Source organism: Coregonus clupeaformis, chromosome 30 (assembly GCF_020615455.1).
Source record: "Coregonus clupeaformis isolate EN_2021a chromosome 30, ASM2061545v1, whole genome shotgun sequence".
Classification (NCBI taxonomy): domain Eukaryota; kingdom Metazoa; phylum Chordata; class Actinopteri; order Salmoniformes; family Salmonidae; genus Coregonus; species Coregonus clupeaformis.
The window spans coordinates 30064477-30078275 of record NC_059221.1 but is presented as its reverse complement, the minus strand read 5'-3'; the positions used below and the strand labels follow the sequence as shown (position 1 = coordinate 30078275).

Below are 13799 nucleotides of genomic sequence, written 5' to 3'. Positions count from 1 at the left end.
GTTGATGCAAAGGACATGCTAGAAACCACTTGTTAGATTGGTACAAGTCATTCTTTTATCCACTGAATTTATGGCAAAAAAGTTAATCTTGTAACATTGTTATAAAACAAAGCGCTGAACAATGTGAAATTGACTACAGCGTTAGTTTCCTTGTGTCCCTTACGCGTTGTTAACACAGTGGCTGAATTGTCAACAACAGTAGCCTGATGGCCCCCAAATAGTAGTAATCCACAACTTGCGGTTGTTAAGAAATGCAAATCTAACACTTTCATAAACACCTCAATTATACACACACAGCATAACACCTGAATTAAATCCATCCACCAGACATCCAGATTGTTTTTTTTTTATGAACCCTTTTTTATAAGGCACTACATGAGTCTTGCAGAAAAGAGTTGTGACAAGGTTCATGATAATGACAAAATAAACAAAACATCACATTAAAAAAAGTATTATTAGTTCAGCTGCCATTTCAAGAGAATCAAATTGAAGGCTGAGACAGTCTGACCATTAAATGTGTGTGTGTAATTATCTTATGGAAGGGTTGTTAAGAGGTCAGAGGTCACCCACAGGTCAGAGAAATAAATAACACCATGTGGGGAAATAAAACAACCTTGGGAAGATACACTGAGTATACCAAACATTTGGTACACCTTCCTAATATTGAGTTTAACCCCACCCTTTGCCCTCAGAACAGCCTCAATTCGTCGGTGCATGGAGTCTACAAGGTGTCGAAAGCATTCCGCAGGGATGCTGGCCCATGTTGACGCCAATGCTTCCCACAGTTGTGTCAAGTTGGCTGGATGTCCTTTGGGTGGTGGACCATTCTTGATACACACGGGAAACTGTTGAGCGTGAAAAACCCAGCAGCGTTGCAGTTCTTGATACAAACCGGTGTGCCTACCACCTACTACCATACTCCGTTCAAGAAGGTACTTAAATATTTTGTCTTGCCCATTCACCCTCTGAATGGCACACATACACAATCAATGTCTCAATTGTCTCAAGGCTTAAAAATCCTTATTTAACCTCTCCTCCCCTTAACCTACACTGATTGAAGTGGATTTAACAAATGACATCAAAAAAGGACCATAGGTTTAACCTGGATTCACCTGGTCAGTCTAGGTCATGGAAAGAGCAGGTGTTCTTAATGGTTTGTAGACTCAGTGTATAGCCTGCCATTGCCATTGGCCAACATATTGTATGACTTCTTAAAATGCATCTGAAACCCAACTCTTACTGTAAAAGTCTGACTGTTCCTTACACCTGAGACTATGGCTAAAATGCCTAACTAATATAACAAATTCAGTATTAGCTTTACATGCTAATATTCCAGCTGATAATCACGTCCATATCCCAAGAATACACCTGCACAAACCACTTAGAAAACAAAACAAAAAAACACTCTGTACAAAAACATTATTTGTATATAAATAAATTAAATAGCCATCTAAAGCTAAAGTATTTTGCTAGGCAACTTAAGTGCTAGTACGGTCTGTGCTGTACAATTCTGTATTTTAACCACTTGGGTATGCTTCTTTGTTCTGAGATGGTATGGGGTGTTCCCATAGAAACAGAACCTCATTCTAATTCTGTGGTTGTTCCATTCCACCACATTCTCAGAACTCCAGTGGGGTCAGGTCCCCAAAGTCACAGTCAAACAGTTCGCTGATGCCCTCGTGCTCCTCTAGGCCAAAGTGGTAGTCTTGGTTCTGTGGAGGGGACAGGTTGATGAAGCCATCCAGTGGGTTCCCAAAGCACTCCCCACTGAGGAAGTCAGAGGATGGCAGGGGTGAAAGGTCAAAGTCCGGCAGCACTCCCAGGTTGGGGAATGGGTCGCCTTCCAGGAATGCTTCTGAAAGAGACAGAAAGAAAGGGAACGCACTTTTAGTGACCACAGCAAATAGCCATTGAGGAGTGTTCATGGATTTCTTGGAGAAATCTCAGACATTCCTGAACCTCAGGGTGACAGTGTGACACTAGTGAGAGCAGCTTACCCGCTTCACGACATAATGGCAGAGAGGAGGAGTTCTGTTGGGACGCAGCTGCTGATGTAATTTCCTGTGTGGAGCTGCACTGTGGTTGTTCTTCAGGCTGGGGCATTGTCTGGTCTGTGGCTTTAGAGGGGCTGATGCCTGTCACTGGGCTGCAGACACCAGAACTGTCCTCTGGACACAGGAAGACGTCGATGGGACCCTGAGTGCTCTTCAGGGAGACCTGATAGCCCTGCCAGAAGATGAAAGGAATCATTTATTGAAACAAAGGACACAAATCAATAGTTGTAGTTGGAGTGTAAACCACATTAGCTGGAATACAGTATTTGGTCCAGAAAATAGTATTGAGCAAGCGTCCATTGTTATTTTACCCTCCCACATACCTCACAGGGCTCTGAGACTTGCATCTCGGTCTCTGGAGGGGCTCTGATGACCATCACCAGCTGGTCAGGAGAGTCAAAAGACTTCCGCAGATCCTGGCACATCACATAACCCAGCGTGCCATTATGTTAAAGAAAAAACACTGCCCTATAAATGCATATTCAAACACATACAGTAGATACAAAAAGCACACACACACACAAACAGAGAGACAAGACAAGAGGATATTTCTTGTTCTGGGTATCCTCAGTGAGGAGTCTCAGCTGGAGGTTACACTTGGTAATGAGCTCATCCAGTTTCTCCTCCGCCTGTGTCAAATCAGAGACCTCTTTCTGTAGGTCCTGGTAACGGGAAACAGACGCTCCATCAATGTGGTTCCCCCTGTGACAAACAGAATGACCTCATAGTTAGGATAATGGAAAGAAGTGTTTCTAATACAAATATCCTGTGGAATCACTGATGTATGCATTCACTCATATATGTAGAGGCCAGCACAATAAGGATTGTAAGCCAGAAAGGCCAGAACACACTTTTGATATTGTCATACTGCATGTACAGTATAAGAGTTCAGACTTACAGCCATTGTATGTTGTTCTTTGATTTCTTGGAGATGAGCTGGATACCCTCTAGGACATTGGTGATGTCATAGATGCGCCTCTTCTGCACTTCCAGGACCTGCGAGGCCCAGTTGAGGTCCACCACCCCATCAGGAGACTGGGCTAGAAGGTCCAAGAAGCGCTTGGTGGTCAGGTTCAGAGACGTGTCATAGCGACACTTCTCTGTCGAAAGCTTTGGAACTGAGAGAGAGAGGGAGACAGGAATGAAAATACTTGTATTTATTACCTTTGGCCAAAATGATAATAGTTACAATTTAATTAAAATGAATAGTTATATTTGAATTGTGAATGTAAAACAGGGGGTCTTGTACCTCTAGGAGGTGCTGGTGTGGATGTTGGGGCTCTCCCAAGAGAAGGGGGGCGAGAGGTGCTCACATATTGGTGATCACTGTCCAAGTCCAGCTTCCTCTTCACCTGAAACACAAGGTAAAAGGTTAGTATGGATGCACACAGATACTTATTTCTCACACAGACACACTTTCTGTAGTCATTGTACAGGGATAACCTCATCCTAGTCACACTCCGGCGAACACCTATATCAAAATAGTTAACTACCGGAGGTCGTCCCAGAGTTGGCCGTCGCTGGTCCTGGACCACATCTGCAGGGCCTTGGGGGGTGGCGAACAGAAGGACCTCCCCAGTGTTGCTGGGGACTGCCGAGTTGAAGCCCACATTGCTGGGGGTGGAAATGATGACTATCTGGTGGTCTTCTAACAGGTCAATACTCCCAGCATTCAGAAGAGACTCAAAGTCTACCAATAGATCCTCCGACGTCTGACCTGATAGGAGCGTCTCTGACATCGCACACAAAACTGGGGTGTGTTGGGGCAGAATTCAAGTCCAATGGCTTGGTATGGTAGTATTAGCACCTTCTGACATATGTCATCTCTAATGTATGTGAATAATAGTGTAAATGTATTGAAAGAGTTGGCTTACAAATACTGAGGTTAACCATGTCTAATATTGACATTATCTTGCTGACAATCAAGCTTCAACAACAAAAGCTGACTCAATTAAAAATGTATGGTCAAATATAGGGCGTGATTCCTACCAATTAGCCAGCTATAAAATAAAGTTAGAGACGGTGGTTGAGGTTTCTGACAGTTGCAGTCTAATATACAATTGTTACAGTCCGAAACTATACAATACAGCAACACTTATTGTATATTGATAGTTGACAAAGGTGTAATAAACAAGCACCAATGTCAGCTAGCGTGCTAACTCGCTGCTAAGTTTTGCGGCAAGGCCACATCTAGCAACTCCTTTCCCTTTGTCAGCTAACTAGTTAATTTACTGTAGCTAACGTTAGTTGACATCAAAATAACGTTAGTTTGGAGCAAGTTGTAAACATAATGATAATAATTTGCTTACTGTGTTGCTAGCGAGCAGAGTTAATTGAATACTGTATCCAACGACCTAGAAAAGTTTAACTAGTTAGTTAACTAGCTGGCTTTCTAGTATTGTTAGCCAAGAAAGGGGGTTGTGTTCGCGTCAGGGTTAACTTAGAACACAACTCAATTTCATACGAAACCCTCAAGCAAAACATCAGCTATAACAAGTCAACAATCTAACTAGTTTTTACTCTTCCTAACAAAATTGCACTACCCCGAACGTCTAGTTTAACTTGGAAGAATAACTAACTGGATTTATATAATGCATCCTTTCAAAATGACAAAATGAGGGCAAGTTAGCATGCTAGCTAGCTAGATACAGTACTAGCCAACTCAGTTTTTCACCCCCTCGTTTTGGTCAGCACACCCAGGAAGCAATACGGCAAAACTGAAATAATGATAAATATTCAACCAAAAATCTACATATCCGATAAACGAATCATATGGATCATCTTGCTGAACACCTTGACTATAGTCCGTGCAAAATATGTATCATCTGGACCCCAAATCAACTGTTATTATTTGTTATTGTCCCAGCTGATCAGAACAAGTTGAGGTTTACCCGCCAAATCCTTTAGCCGCGAAATTGACACGTCAATCAATATCACGATTTCAATTGGCTGAGCGAATGAGCCCCGCTAAACTCAGAATTTCCCAGACTTGTCATTGGCTCCATGAAGTGCCACTCTCTGTGATACCACGCTTTTCGTTGTTTTGAATGGGAAAATGTTTTTTGGCGGATAAAATGTGAGAAAGTGTATAGTTGGACTATATCCTAAATCATTTGATTCACTTTATTATTTTGTAACTATTTTGTGAAGCAAATCAAGAGGGGTGCAGAAGTTACCACATCCATTAACATCTGACTTGGGATCAGCCTTTCCTACCCAAATCCCAAAGTAAAAAGAAAAGACCAAAACTGTTGGAACTGGCCCTGGACCAGCTGTTGGGAATCCGCCCACCTAACGTTATCGGACACGCAGTCGTATTAATTGAGCGCCTACACACAGAATAACTACAAGATGGCGCAGGCTATATTTGAAGTCCTGGAAGGTATCGATACATTTGATCATATTCACACTTTTATTTTAACAACATACTAATGGGTTTTAAGACAACGTTTTCTAGAAACAGTTAGGTTATTTTAGGTTATCTAGGAGGTTAATTTATATCAATGTGGTATGATAAAGCCTTTATAATCGATGCCAGAGAGCTAGCTAGCTAATATTTCGTTGAGCGAAATTTGATAATCTTCCATGCATTCTTTAGATTTGCTTGTGGTAATGCATTGCTTTTCCATTGGCTTGGTAATTATTTGAGAAGAAACAACAACTGCCACGAACTAGCTAACAGTTACCACCACGAGAAAATGGTAGCAGCCTGCAGTCTTGTCGGAAGAGCAGTGGCGCACCAGTCATATCACGCATTTTGATTTGTTCATGTCGTACTATGGTATATACACCATGATGTGCACTGTTTTGACCCCCATATATATTATTCTCTTCCAGGGATGGACAACCAGACAGTCCTGGCTGTCCAGTCTCTGTTGGATGGCCAGGGAGGTGTCCCTGACCCAAACAGCCAGAACGTCTCAGGCTCATCTACCATTCAGACAATGGGTGTGTGCTTCTCTCCACTTCCCCTTTATCATCTTGATCTGTGCATGACTGCATTTTGCATTGTGTTGATCATAGAGAGGAACTACATTAACACACATCAAACATGTATTCTGCATCTCCATTTATTGCCATTGAAATACTGAAGTGTTGATATATACCCAATTGTTCTCTACAGACGATGAAGACGTCTTTCTTTGTGGGAAGTGCAAGAAACAGTTCAATTCATTGTCTGCCTTCATGACCCACAAGAGAGAGCAGTGCCAGTCCAATGCCCCCTCCCTGTCTACAGTATCACTGGCATCTAGTAACGCCTACACCCCTGTGCCCTCCATTAGCTCTGTGCCACAGACCCCCGCCAACAGACAGGTGGGCACTGGCTTATTACTTATGGTTTTTATTGTTAGCTAAGATGTTTGTTATTACTTAGTCTCTTCCCACAGTGGAGTGCCATGAGTCTGGTATGAGAAAATATTTATTTATCTGTACTTAGCTACTGTATGGGCCAGTGAGTAGTACCATAGCATCCTCCAGAACAATCATTTGCTTGCATTGTAAATGCTGGCTAATGCAGTCTTCCTTTTTTCTTTGTTTTGCCATCCACATCAGGTAGCCACATACATCACAGTGCCTCCATCTCCTCTTACTCAGACACTGGTCCAAGGCAATGTTTTAGTGAGTGATGATGTTCTGATGTCTGCCATCTCCGCCTTCACGTCCATTGACCAACCCATGGCAGCTATGCAGCCCCCTATTCAGGTAAGTGGTTTTCATTTAATTCAGGTAAGTGGTTTTCATTTAATTAAGCTATTCTTCTACCTGTATTCACTCTATAAATCTTGTTTACTTTTCCTTCTCAGAGTAACCTGAGTATGCACACAGGTGCATCCTACCTCCAGCACCATCAGCAGTCCTCCCACTCTCTCCCACCTGGACAGTCTCAGCCTCTGTCCTCCCAGGTGCTGTCCAGTATCAGCAACTCAGTGGTCCAGGTCTACAGCACAATGCCTCAAATGTCTGTGAGTGGTAGTGCAGAGATTCACACCCTGGGCTTGCAGCCGTTCCAATCTGTACAGGTGAGCTTTTACTAATGCAATCTGTGATTTGCACAGAATGAGGAGGATGACAGACTTGTTTATTTACACGTCTGTACTCTGCAGTGTTTGGGCAACATCCTAAAGAGTTTGGATCATTAGTTCACTAACACAATACATGTATTATTTATGCCCCACAGGTCCCCAGTCAGTGTGTGGAGAGCCAGTCATTCAACACTCCTCCAGTATATAGCCCTGGGAAGCAAGGCACCAAAACCAAAACCTGCAGCATCACTGCAAACCTAACTGAGCTTGAGGAGTTTGACAAAGTGATCATTCCTAAACAACCCAGAAATGGCAAGAAATGCCAGGATGGAGCAGCAGGTATGATTTTGAGATACAAATGTCAATATACATATACAGTGCATTCGGAAAGTATTCAGACCCCTTGACTTTTTCCACATTTTGTTACGTTACAGCCTTATTCTAAAATGGATTGAATTGTTTTTTCCCCTCATCAATCTACACACAATACCCCATAATGACAAAGCAAAAACAGGCGTTTCAAATTTTTTGAAATGTATTATAAATAAAAAACGAAAAAATCACATTTACGTAAGTATTCAGAACCTTTACTCAGTACTTTGTTGAAGCACCTCTGGCAGTGATTACAGCCTCGAGTCTTCTTGGGTATGACGCTACAAGCTTGGCACACCTGTATTTGGGGAGTGTTTCCCATTCTTCTCTGCAGATCCTCTCAAGCTCTGTCAGGTTGGATGGGGAGCATCGCTATTTTCAGGTCTCTCCAGAGATGTTCGTTCGGTTTCAAGTCCGGGCTCTGGCTGGGCCACTCAGGGACATTCAGAGACTTGTCCCGAAGCCACTCCTGCGTTGTCTTGGCTGTGTGCTTAGGGTCGTTGTCCTGTTGGAAGGTGAACCTTCGCCCCAGTCTGAGGTCCTGAGCACTCTGGAACAGGTTTTCATCAAGGATCTCTCTGTACTTTTCTCTGTTCATATTTCCCTTTTTCCTGACTAGTCTCCCAGTCCCTTCCGCTGAAAAACATCCCCACAGCATGATGCTGCCACCACCATGCTTCATGGTGGGGGATGCTTCGTGCCAGGTTTCCTCCAGACGTGACGCTTGGTATTCAGGCCAAAGAGTTCAATCTTGGTTTCATCAGACCAGAGAATCTTGTTTCTCATGGTCTGAGAGTCCTTTCGGTGACTTTTGGCAAACTCCAAGTGGGCTGTCGTGCCTTTTACTGAGGAGTGGCTTCCATCTGGCCACTCTACCATAAAGGCTTGATTGGTGGAGTGCAGCAGATATGGTTGTCCTTCTGGAAGGTTCTCCCATCTCCACAGAGGAACTATGGGGCTCTGTCAGAGAGATCATCGGGTTCTTGGTCACCTCCCTGACCAAGGCCCTTCTCCCCCGATTGCTCAGTTTGGCCGGGCGACCAGCTCTACGAAGAGTCTTAGTGGTTCCAAATTTCTTCCATTTAAGAATGATGGAGGCCACTGTGTTCTTGTGGACCTTCAATGCTGCAGAAATGTTTGGTACCCTTCCCCAGATCTGTGCCTCAACACAATCCTGTCTCGGAGCTCTACGGACAATACCTTCAACCTCATGGCTTGTATTTTGCTCTGACATGCACTGTCAGCTGTGGGGCCGTATATAAGGTATTTCAGTTTTTTATTTTTAATACATTTGCTAACATTTTCTAAAAACCTGTTTTCGCTTTGTCATTATGGGGTATTGTGTGTGAAAAATATATTTAATCCATTTTAGAATAAGGCTGTAACAAAATGTGGAAAAGGTCAAGGGGTCTGAATACTTTCCGAATGCACTGTAGGTCTATATCCTAAGAAATTAATCTTTATTATTTATATTTCATGTTTCTCATTATTGGCTAAATAAAACAATGTTGTCCATTCTATCCATTGGCTTTTCAGCAGAACAAATGAAAGTAAAGTCCCAGAAGCTGAAGTGCAATTTCTGTGACAAAATCTTCTCCAAAAACTTTGATCTCCAGCAACATATCAGAAGGTGAGTTTCACAAATCGAGTTCACCAATCAGCTCAAACAGAAAAGCAATATCCATATGCATTGAATCTACCCAGCATAAGAATATCACATGTTTTACATTATAATCTTGGATGTCTCCACAGTCATACAGGGGAGAAGCCTTTCCAGTGCATTGTATGCGGCCGGGCCTTTGCCCAGAAGTCTAATGTGAAGAAGCACATGCAGACACACAAAGTGTGGCCCTCGGGCGTGGCCAGCACAGTATCCAGGCTGCCCATCACTGTCAAGGTGGTCCCACTGTGTGCAGAGGAGGTCATGGAGCAACAGGAAGAACAGGAGGAACAACAACAACAACATAATGAGGAGGAGGAAGAGGAAGAGGAGGAGCAGCCAGGTAATCATCTCACTGTCGAATCATGATAATTTCTCTATAGGCCACTGAGACCTTTTGAGGATGACATAGTGCTAATACGTAATGATTACCAAAATCCAAAGTCAATGAAATATGTAGTATTGTATAAGGGCTTAAGTATGTATTATAAATGTAGATTGTGTACTGAATGTGTGTCCAGAAGCCCCAGGTGAGCCTGAGGAGAGAGACTGTGACTCCCAGACTGATGTGGACAGCCTGGGTGATGGTGACTGCAAGCAGAACGGCCAGCAGGCCCAGACCAAGCAGATCATCCTGATCGACAGCTCCTACCAGTGCCAGTTCTGTGCCGGCAAGTTCAGCACCTACTTCCAGCTCAAATCTCACATGACCCAGCACAAGGGGGAGCAGGTGAGTCCACATGACCACATGAGGGAAGGATCTACCCGGATCAATAATGAAGCACTCATGCACAAGCCTTATTATGCACAGCGGCAATCAGTGCTAATATTATTTGGCAAACTTTTTTTGTCCTCCGATGCACAGGTATTCAAAAATGAATCTCTTCATATCCCAGTCTGTTGTCCCCACTTGCTTCAAGATGTCCACCATTGTTCCTGTACCCAAGAAAGCGAAGGTAACTGAACTAAATGACTATCGCCCCGTAGCACTCACTTTTGTCATCACAAGGTGCTTTGAGAGGCTACTTGAGGCCCATATCACTTCCACCTTACTTGACACCCTAGAGCATATTGCTCCAACAGATTCACGGACGACACAATTGCCATTGCTCTGCCCTATCCCACCTGGACAAGATAAATACTTATGTAAGAATGCTGTTCATCGACTACAGCTCAGCCTTCAACACCATAGTGCCCCTCCAAGCTCATCACTAAGCTCGGGGCCCTGGGTCTGAACACCTCCCTGTGCAACTGGGTCCTGGACTTCCTGACGGGCCGACCTTAAGTGGTGAAGGTAGGCAACAACACCTCCGCCACTCTGATCCTCAACACGGGAGCCCCACCAGGTGTGCTTAGCCCCCTCTTGTACTCCCTGTTCACCCATGACTGCGTGGTCATGCACGTCTCCAACTCAATCATCAAGTTTGATGACGACACAATAGTGGTAGACCTTATTACCAACAATGACGAGACAGCCTACAGGGAGGAGGTGAGGGCCCTGGTGAAGTGCTACCAGGAAAATAACCTCTCCCTCAATGTCAACAAAACGAAGGAGCTGATCGTACACTACAGGAGACAGCAGAGAGCGCATGCTCCCATCCACATCGGCGGGCCGCAGTGGAGAGGGTCAAAAGCTTCAGGTTCCTTGGCGTGCTGACAACCTGAAATGGTCTCTTCACAGACAGCATGGTGAAGAATGCGCAACAACGCCTCTTCAACCTCAGGAGGCTAAAGAAATTCGGGCTTGGCCCCTAAAACCATCACAAACTTCTACAGATGCACCATTGAAGCATCCTGTCGGGCTGTATCACCGCCTGGTACGGCAACTGCACCGTCCGCAACCACAGGGCTCTCCAGAGGGTGGTGCGGTCAGCCCAACACATCACCGAGGGCACACTGCCTGCCCTCCAGGACATCTACAGCACCCGGTGTCACAGGAAGGCCAAGAAGATCATTAAGGACCTCAGCCACCCGAGCCACGGCCTGTTCACCTCACTACCATCTAGAAGGTGGAGACAGTACAGGTTAATCAAAGCTGGGACAGAGAGACTGAGAAACAGGTTTTATCTCCAGGCCGTCAGACTGTTAAACAGTCACCACAAGCCGGCCTCCGCCCAGTACCCGGTACTCTATGCTGCACCTTAGAGACTGCTGCCCTATGTACATAGTCATGAACACTGGTCACTTTAATAATGTTTGCATACTGTTTTACCGAGTGTATATACTGTATTCTAGTCATGGCTCATCCTATATAACTTATTATTTAAATTTTTCTGGATTATGTGTGTATTGTTTTTTTATTGCTAGGTAATACTGCACTGTTGGAGCTTGAAACCTGCTATTACATCTGCAAATCTGTGTACGCTACCAATAAACTTTGATTTGATTTGTGTCAGATGTCTCTCTTAGAAGCTCTTTTCTCACCACTCATCCTTCTAAAGTTCCTTCCTGCTGTGTTTCAGGTATATAAGTGTGTGGTGAAGTCCTGTTCCCAGACGTTCCAGAAACTGGATCTGTTCCTGGAGCACATCCGGACGCACCAGGAGCAGCTCACCTACCGCTGCCACCTGTGTAGCAAGGTGTTCCCCTCGCTGTTTGAGCTGGGGGTGCACCAGTACTCCCACTGCTTCTGTCCCCAGCAGAACCCACGCAAGGAGTCCACTTTCTATAGGTCAACTTCACCATCTCCACTCTTCTAATTAGGCCATACTAATGCTTACAAAGTTCAAGTCAGTGGCTTTGGTTCAAACATTTTTATTTTCAGTGTGATCACAACTCTCTGTTGTTTGACCCCATGGTTATGGTTTCACAAGTGTTTCTATCACACTCAGGTGCATGAAATGCCAAAGCCGGTACGCCACGCAAGAGGCCTTGGAGCAGCATTTATTAACTGCCTCTCATAACTTCCCCTGCCCACATTGCCAAAAGGTATGCTCTTGAAAAAATGGTTGTCATTCACTGCTAGGATCTACTTTCCAAGCACAGTTACTCTAAAGGATGCTTTTCATTTTGGCAGGTTTTTCCTTGTGAGAGGTATTTCCGGCGACACCTGCCCACACATGGTATTGGAGGGAGGTTCAAATGTCAGATATGTAAAAAGTTCTTCAAAACCGAGCACTACCTCAAACTGCACACTCGTATCCACTCAGGTGAGGCATGCAGACACATTACCCCATGATGCAAATAACTTTCACTCGATTCTTTCTGCTGTGCTTATGGCAACACTGTAATTCCATTGCAGGAGAAAAGCCATACAAATGTTCTGTTTGTGAGGCCATGTTCAACAGGAAGGACAAGGTGAAGAGGCACATGCTCATTCATGAGCCCTTTAAGAAATACAAATGTCCATTTAGGTAAGTGAGGCTTCTGTTGTCCTAACAGATCATATGTGAAGCTATTTGGAAAGCTGAGCCACAAAGGATTCCAATAGAAAGCTGGGGATACCTTTGTCAATGTAAGAGAAAGCTCTGCTTTTTTTTATTGGTGTATTTAAGGCATTGTTTTGTGCTTTCAGGACGCATGTTGGTTGCACTAAAGAGTTTAACAGACCAGACAAGCTGAAGGCACACATATTGTCTCATTCTGGTGAGTGTTTCCTCTCTGTTGTAAATGATTAAGTCACAGCTGTAAACTTAATAGACCTTGTTGCAGGTCTTGACAGCCATTTTAAAGTTAGGGTTCAAAACAATCGAGTCATACCTTTTGTTTCTGTCGTCCCAAGGTATCAAGCCCTATAAATGTGGGTACTGCCAGAAAGCTTTCAGCAGAAGAGCACACATGCTGGAGCACCAACGCTCGCACACAGACAACTATCGTTTCCGCTGTGCCACCTGCAACAAGGGCTTCACACGACAGAAGTACTACAGAGACCACAAGTGCCCCATGGCAGGGGCTGCGGTGGAGAAGGAAGGGGCGGAGAAGAGAGTGAAGAGGCAGAGACACAGGACAGAGGGGAACCAGGAGGAGATGGAACAGAGCAGGGAAGAGGTGGATGAAAGGGAGGAAGAAGAGGAGAGGATTGAGGACCCTCAGGCGGTGAAGTCAATTGTTCCAGTTGAGGATCAGTCAGAGGGAGGAGAGGCAGAGCAGGAGGAACACTTTGCAGATTGCTGAGTGACACTGGCTGGTTACAGCAGAGCACCCATGTTCATAGCGACAATGGATTGAGGCCTGAGTTACATTCAAGCAAAATCTTGATGATATTGTCCTGAGACTATCTCTGCATGTGGAAGGGATTTGAATCTCACTATATCCCTCCAATTAAAGGGGTTTCTATGTTTTATATTAAAACATTGAAGCTTGGCACTTTTTCCTTTTAGTGATGATTGTTATTCAGAACAGTGAGTTGCCTCATCCATGACCAGACAACAGGTGATAATGTTTTCATCCTTACGAGAGCACTTTTAGTTTAAAATGTATTTTTTCACCTGCCGCATGTACAGTAAATGTATTGTGGACATTCCTGACTACCTTAGAGGTACTGATTCTATTTTGTGAAAACATTTTATGTAAGGTATGAATCTTAAGGCATGCACTTGATGTTTATTGAATAAATTAAGCTGCGTCTATTCAAAATGGATACTGTGATTTTAAGCAGTTTCACTCTACATGATTGTAACAAATAGACTTTTCATTTGACTACGATCACTATCAAACTAACACATCCAAAGGAAAACCACTAAACCCATT

The 13799-nt window shown here is 44.1% G+C and overlaps 2 protein-coding genes across 2 annotated transcripts; one reads left to right on the top strand and one right to left on the bottom strand.

Moving 5' to 3' along the window:
• Nucleotides 1-1080: 1080 nt before the first annotated feature.
• On the bottom strand, nt 1081-4941 carry LOC121545597 (transcription factor E2F1). Its single transcript, XM_041856261.2, has 7 exons — nt 3548-4941; nt 3304-3406; nt 2953-3172; nt 2604-2756; nt 2378-2492; nt 1998-2226; nt 1081-1855 (listed from the first exon to the last, which is right to left on the bottom strand). Exons 1-7 carry the CDS (start codon nt 3791-3793, stop codon nt 1620-1622), a joined length of 1302 nt encoding a protein of 433 aa, XP_041712195.2. The 5' UTR covers nt 3794-4941; the 3' UTR covers nt 1081-1619.
• A 412-nt stretch (nt 4942-5353) lies between these two features.
• Nucleotides 5354-13685, top strand: LOC121545594 (zinc finger protein 341). Its single transcript, XM_041856255.2, has 15 exons — nt 5354-5436; nt 5892-6002; nt 6178-6368; nt 6609-6758; nt 6860-7075; nt 7234-7417; nt 8987-9080; nt 9203-9453; nt 9632-9840; nt 11573-11781; nt 11942-12038; nt 12127-12259; nt 12352-12463; nt 12625-12695; nt 12832-13685. The coding sequence occupies exons 1-15, from the start codon at nt 5406-5408 to the stop codon at nt 13221-13223; spliced, it is 2451 nt and encodes an 816-aa protein (XP_041712189.2). The 5' UTR covers nt 5354-5405; the 3' UTR covers nt 13224-13685.
• The last annotated feature ends 114 nt before the right edge of the window (nt 13686-13799 follow it).

What these genes read in the sequence shown, in the direction of transcription:
- LOC121545597 (XM_041856261.2), bottom strand. Translation starts at nt 3,793, where the DNA reads ATGTCAGAGACGCTCCTATCAGGTCAGACGTCGGAGGATCTATTGGTA. An exon ending in AAGAACAACATACAATGGCT is followed by an intron (nt 2,757 to 2,952) that starts GTAAGTCTGAAC and finishes TGTTTGTCACAG; the next exon opens with GGGGAACCACATTGATGGAG. An exon ending in GAGGATACCCAGAACAAGAA is followed by an intron (nt 2,493 to 2,603) that starts ATATCCTCTTGT and finishes ACATAATGGCAC; the next exon opens with GCTGGGTTATGTGATGTGCC.
- LOC121545594 (XM_041856255.2), top strand. Translation starts at nt 5,406, where the DNA reads ATGGCGCAGGCTATATTTGAAGTCCTGGAAG. An exon ending in AGACCCCCGCCAACAGACAG is followed by an intron (nt 6,369 to 6,608) that starts GTGGGCACTGGC and finishes CATCCACATCAG; the next exon opens with GTAGCCACATACATCACAGT. An exon ending in ACACATATTGTCTCATTCTG is followed by an intron (nt 12,696 to 12,831) that starts GTGAGTGTTTCC and finishes TGTCGTCCCAAG; the next exon opens with GTATCAAGCCCTATAAATGT.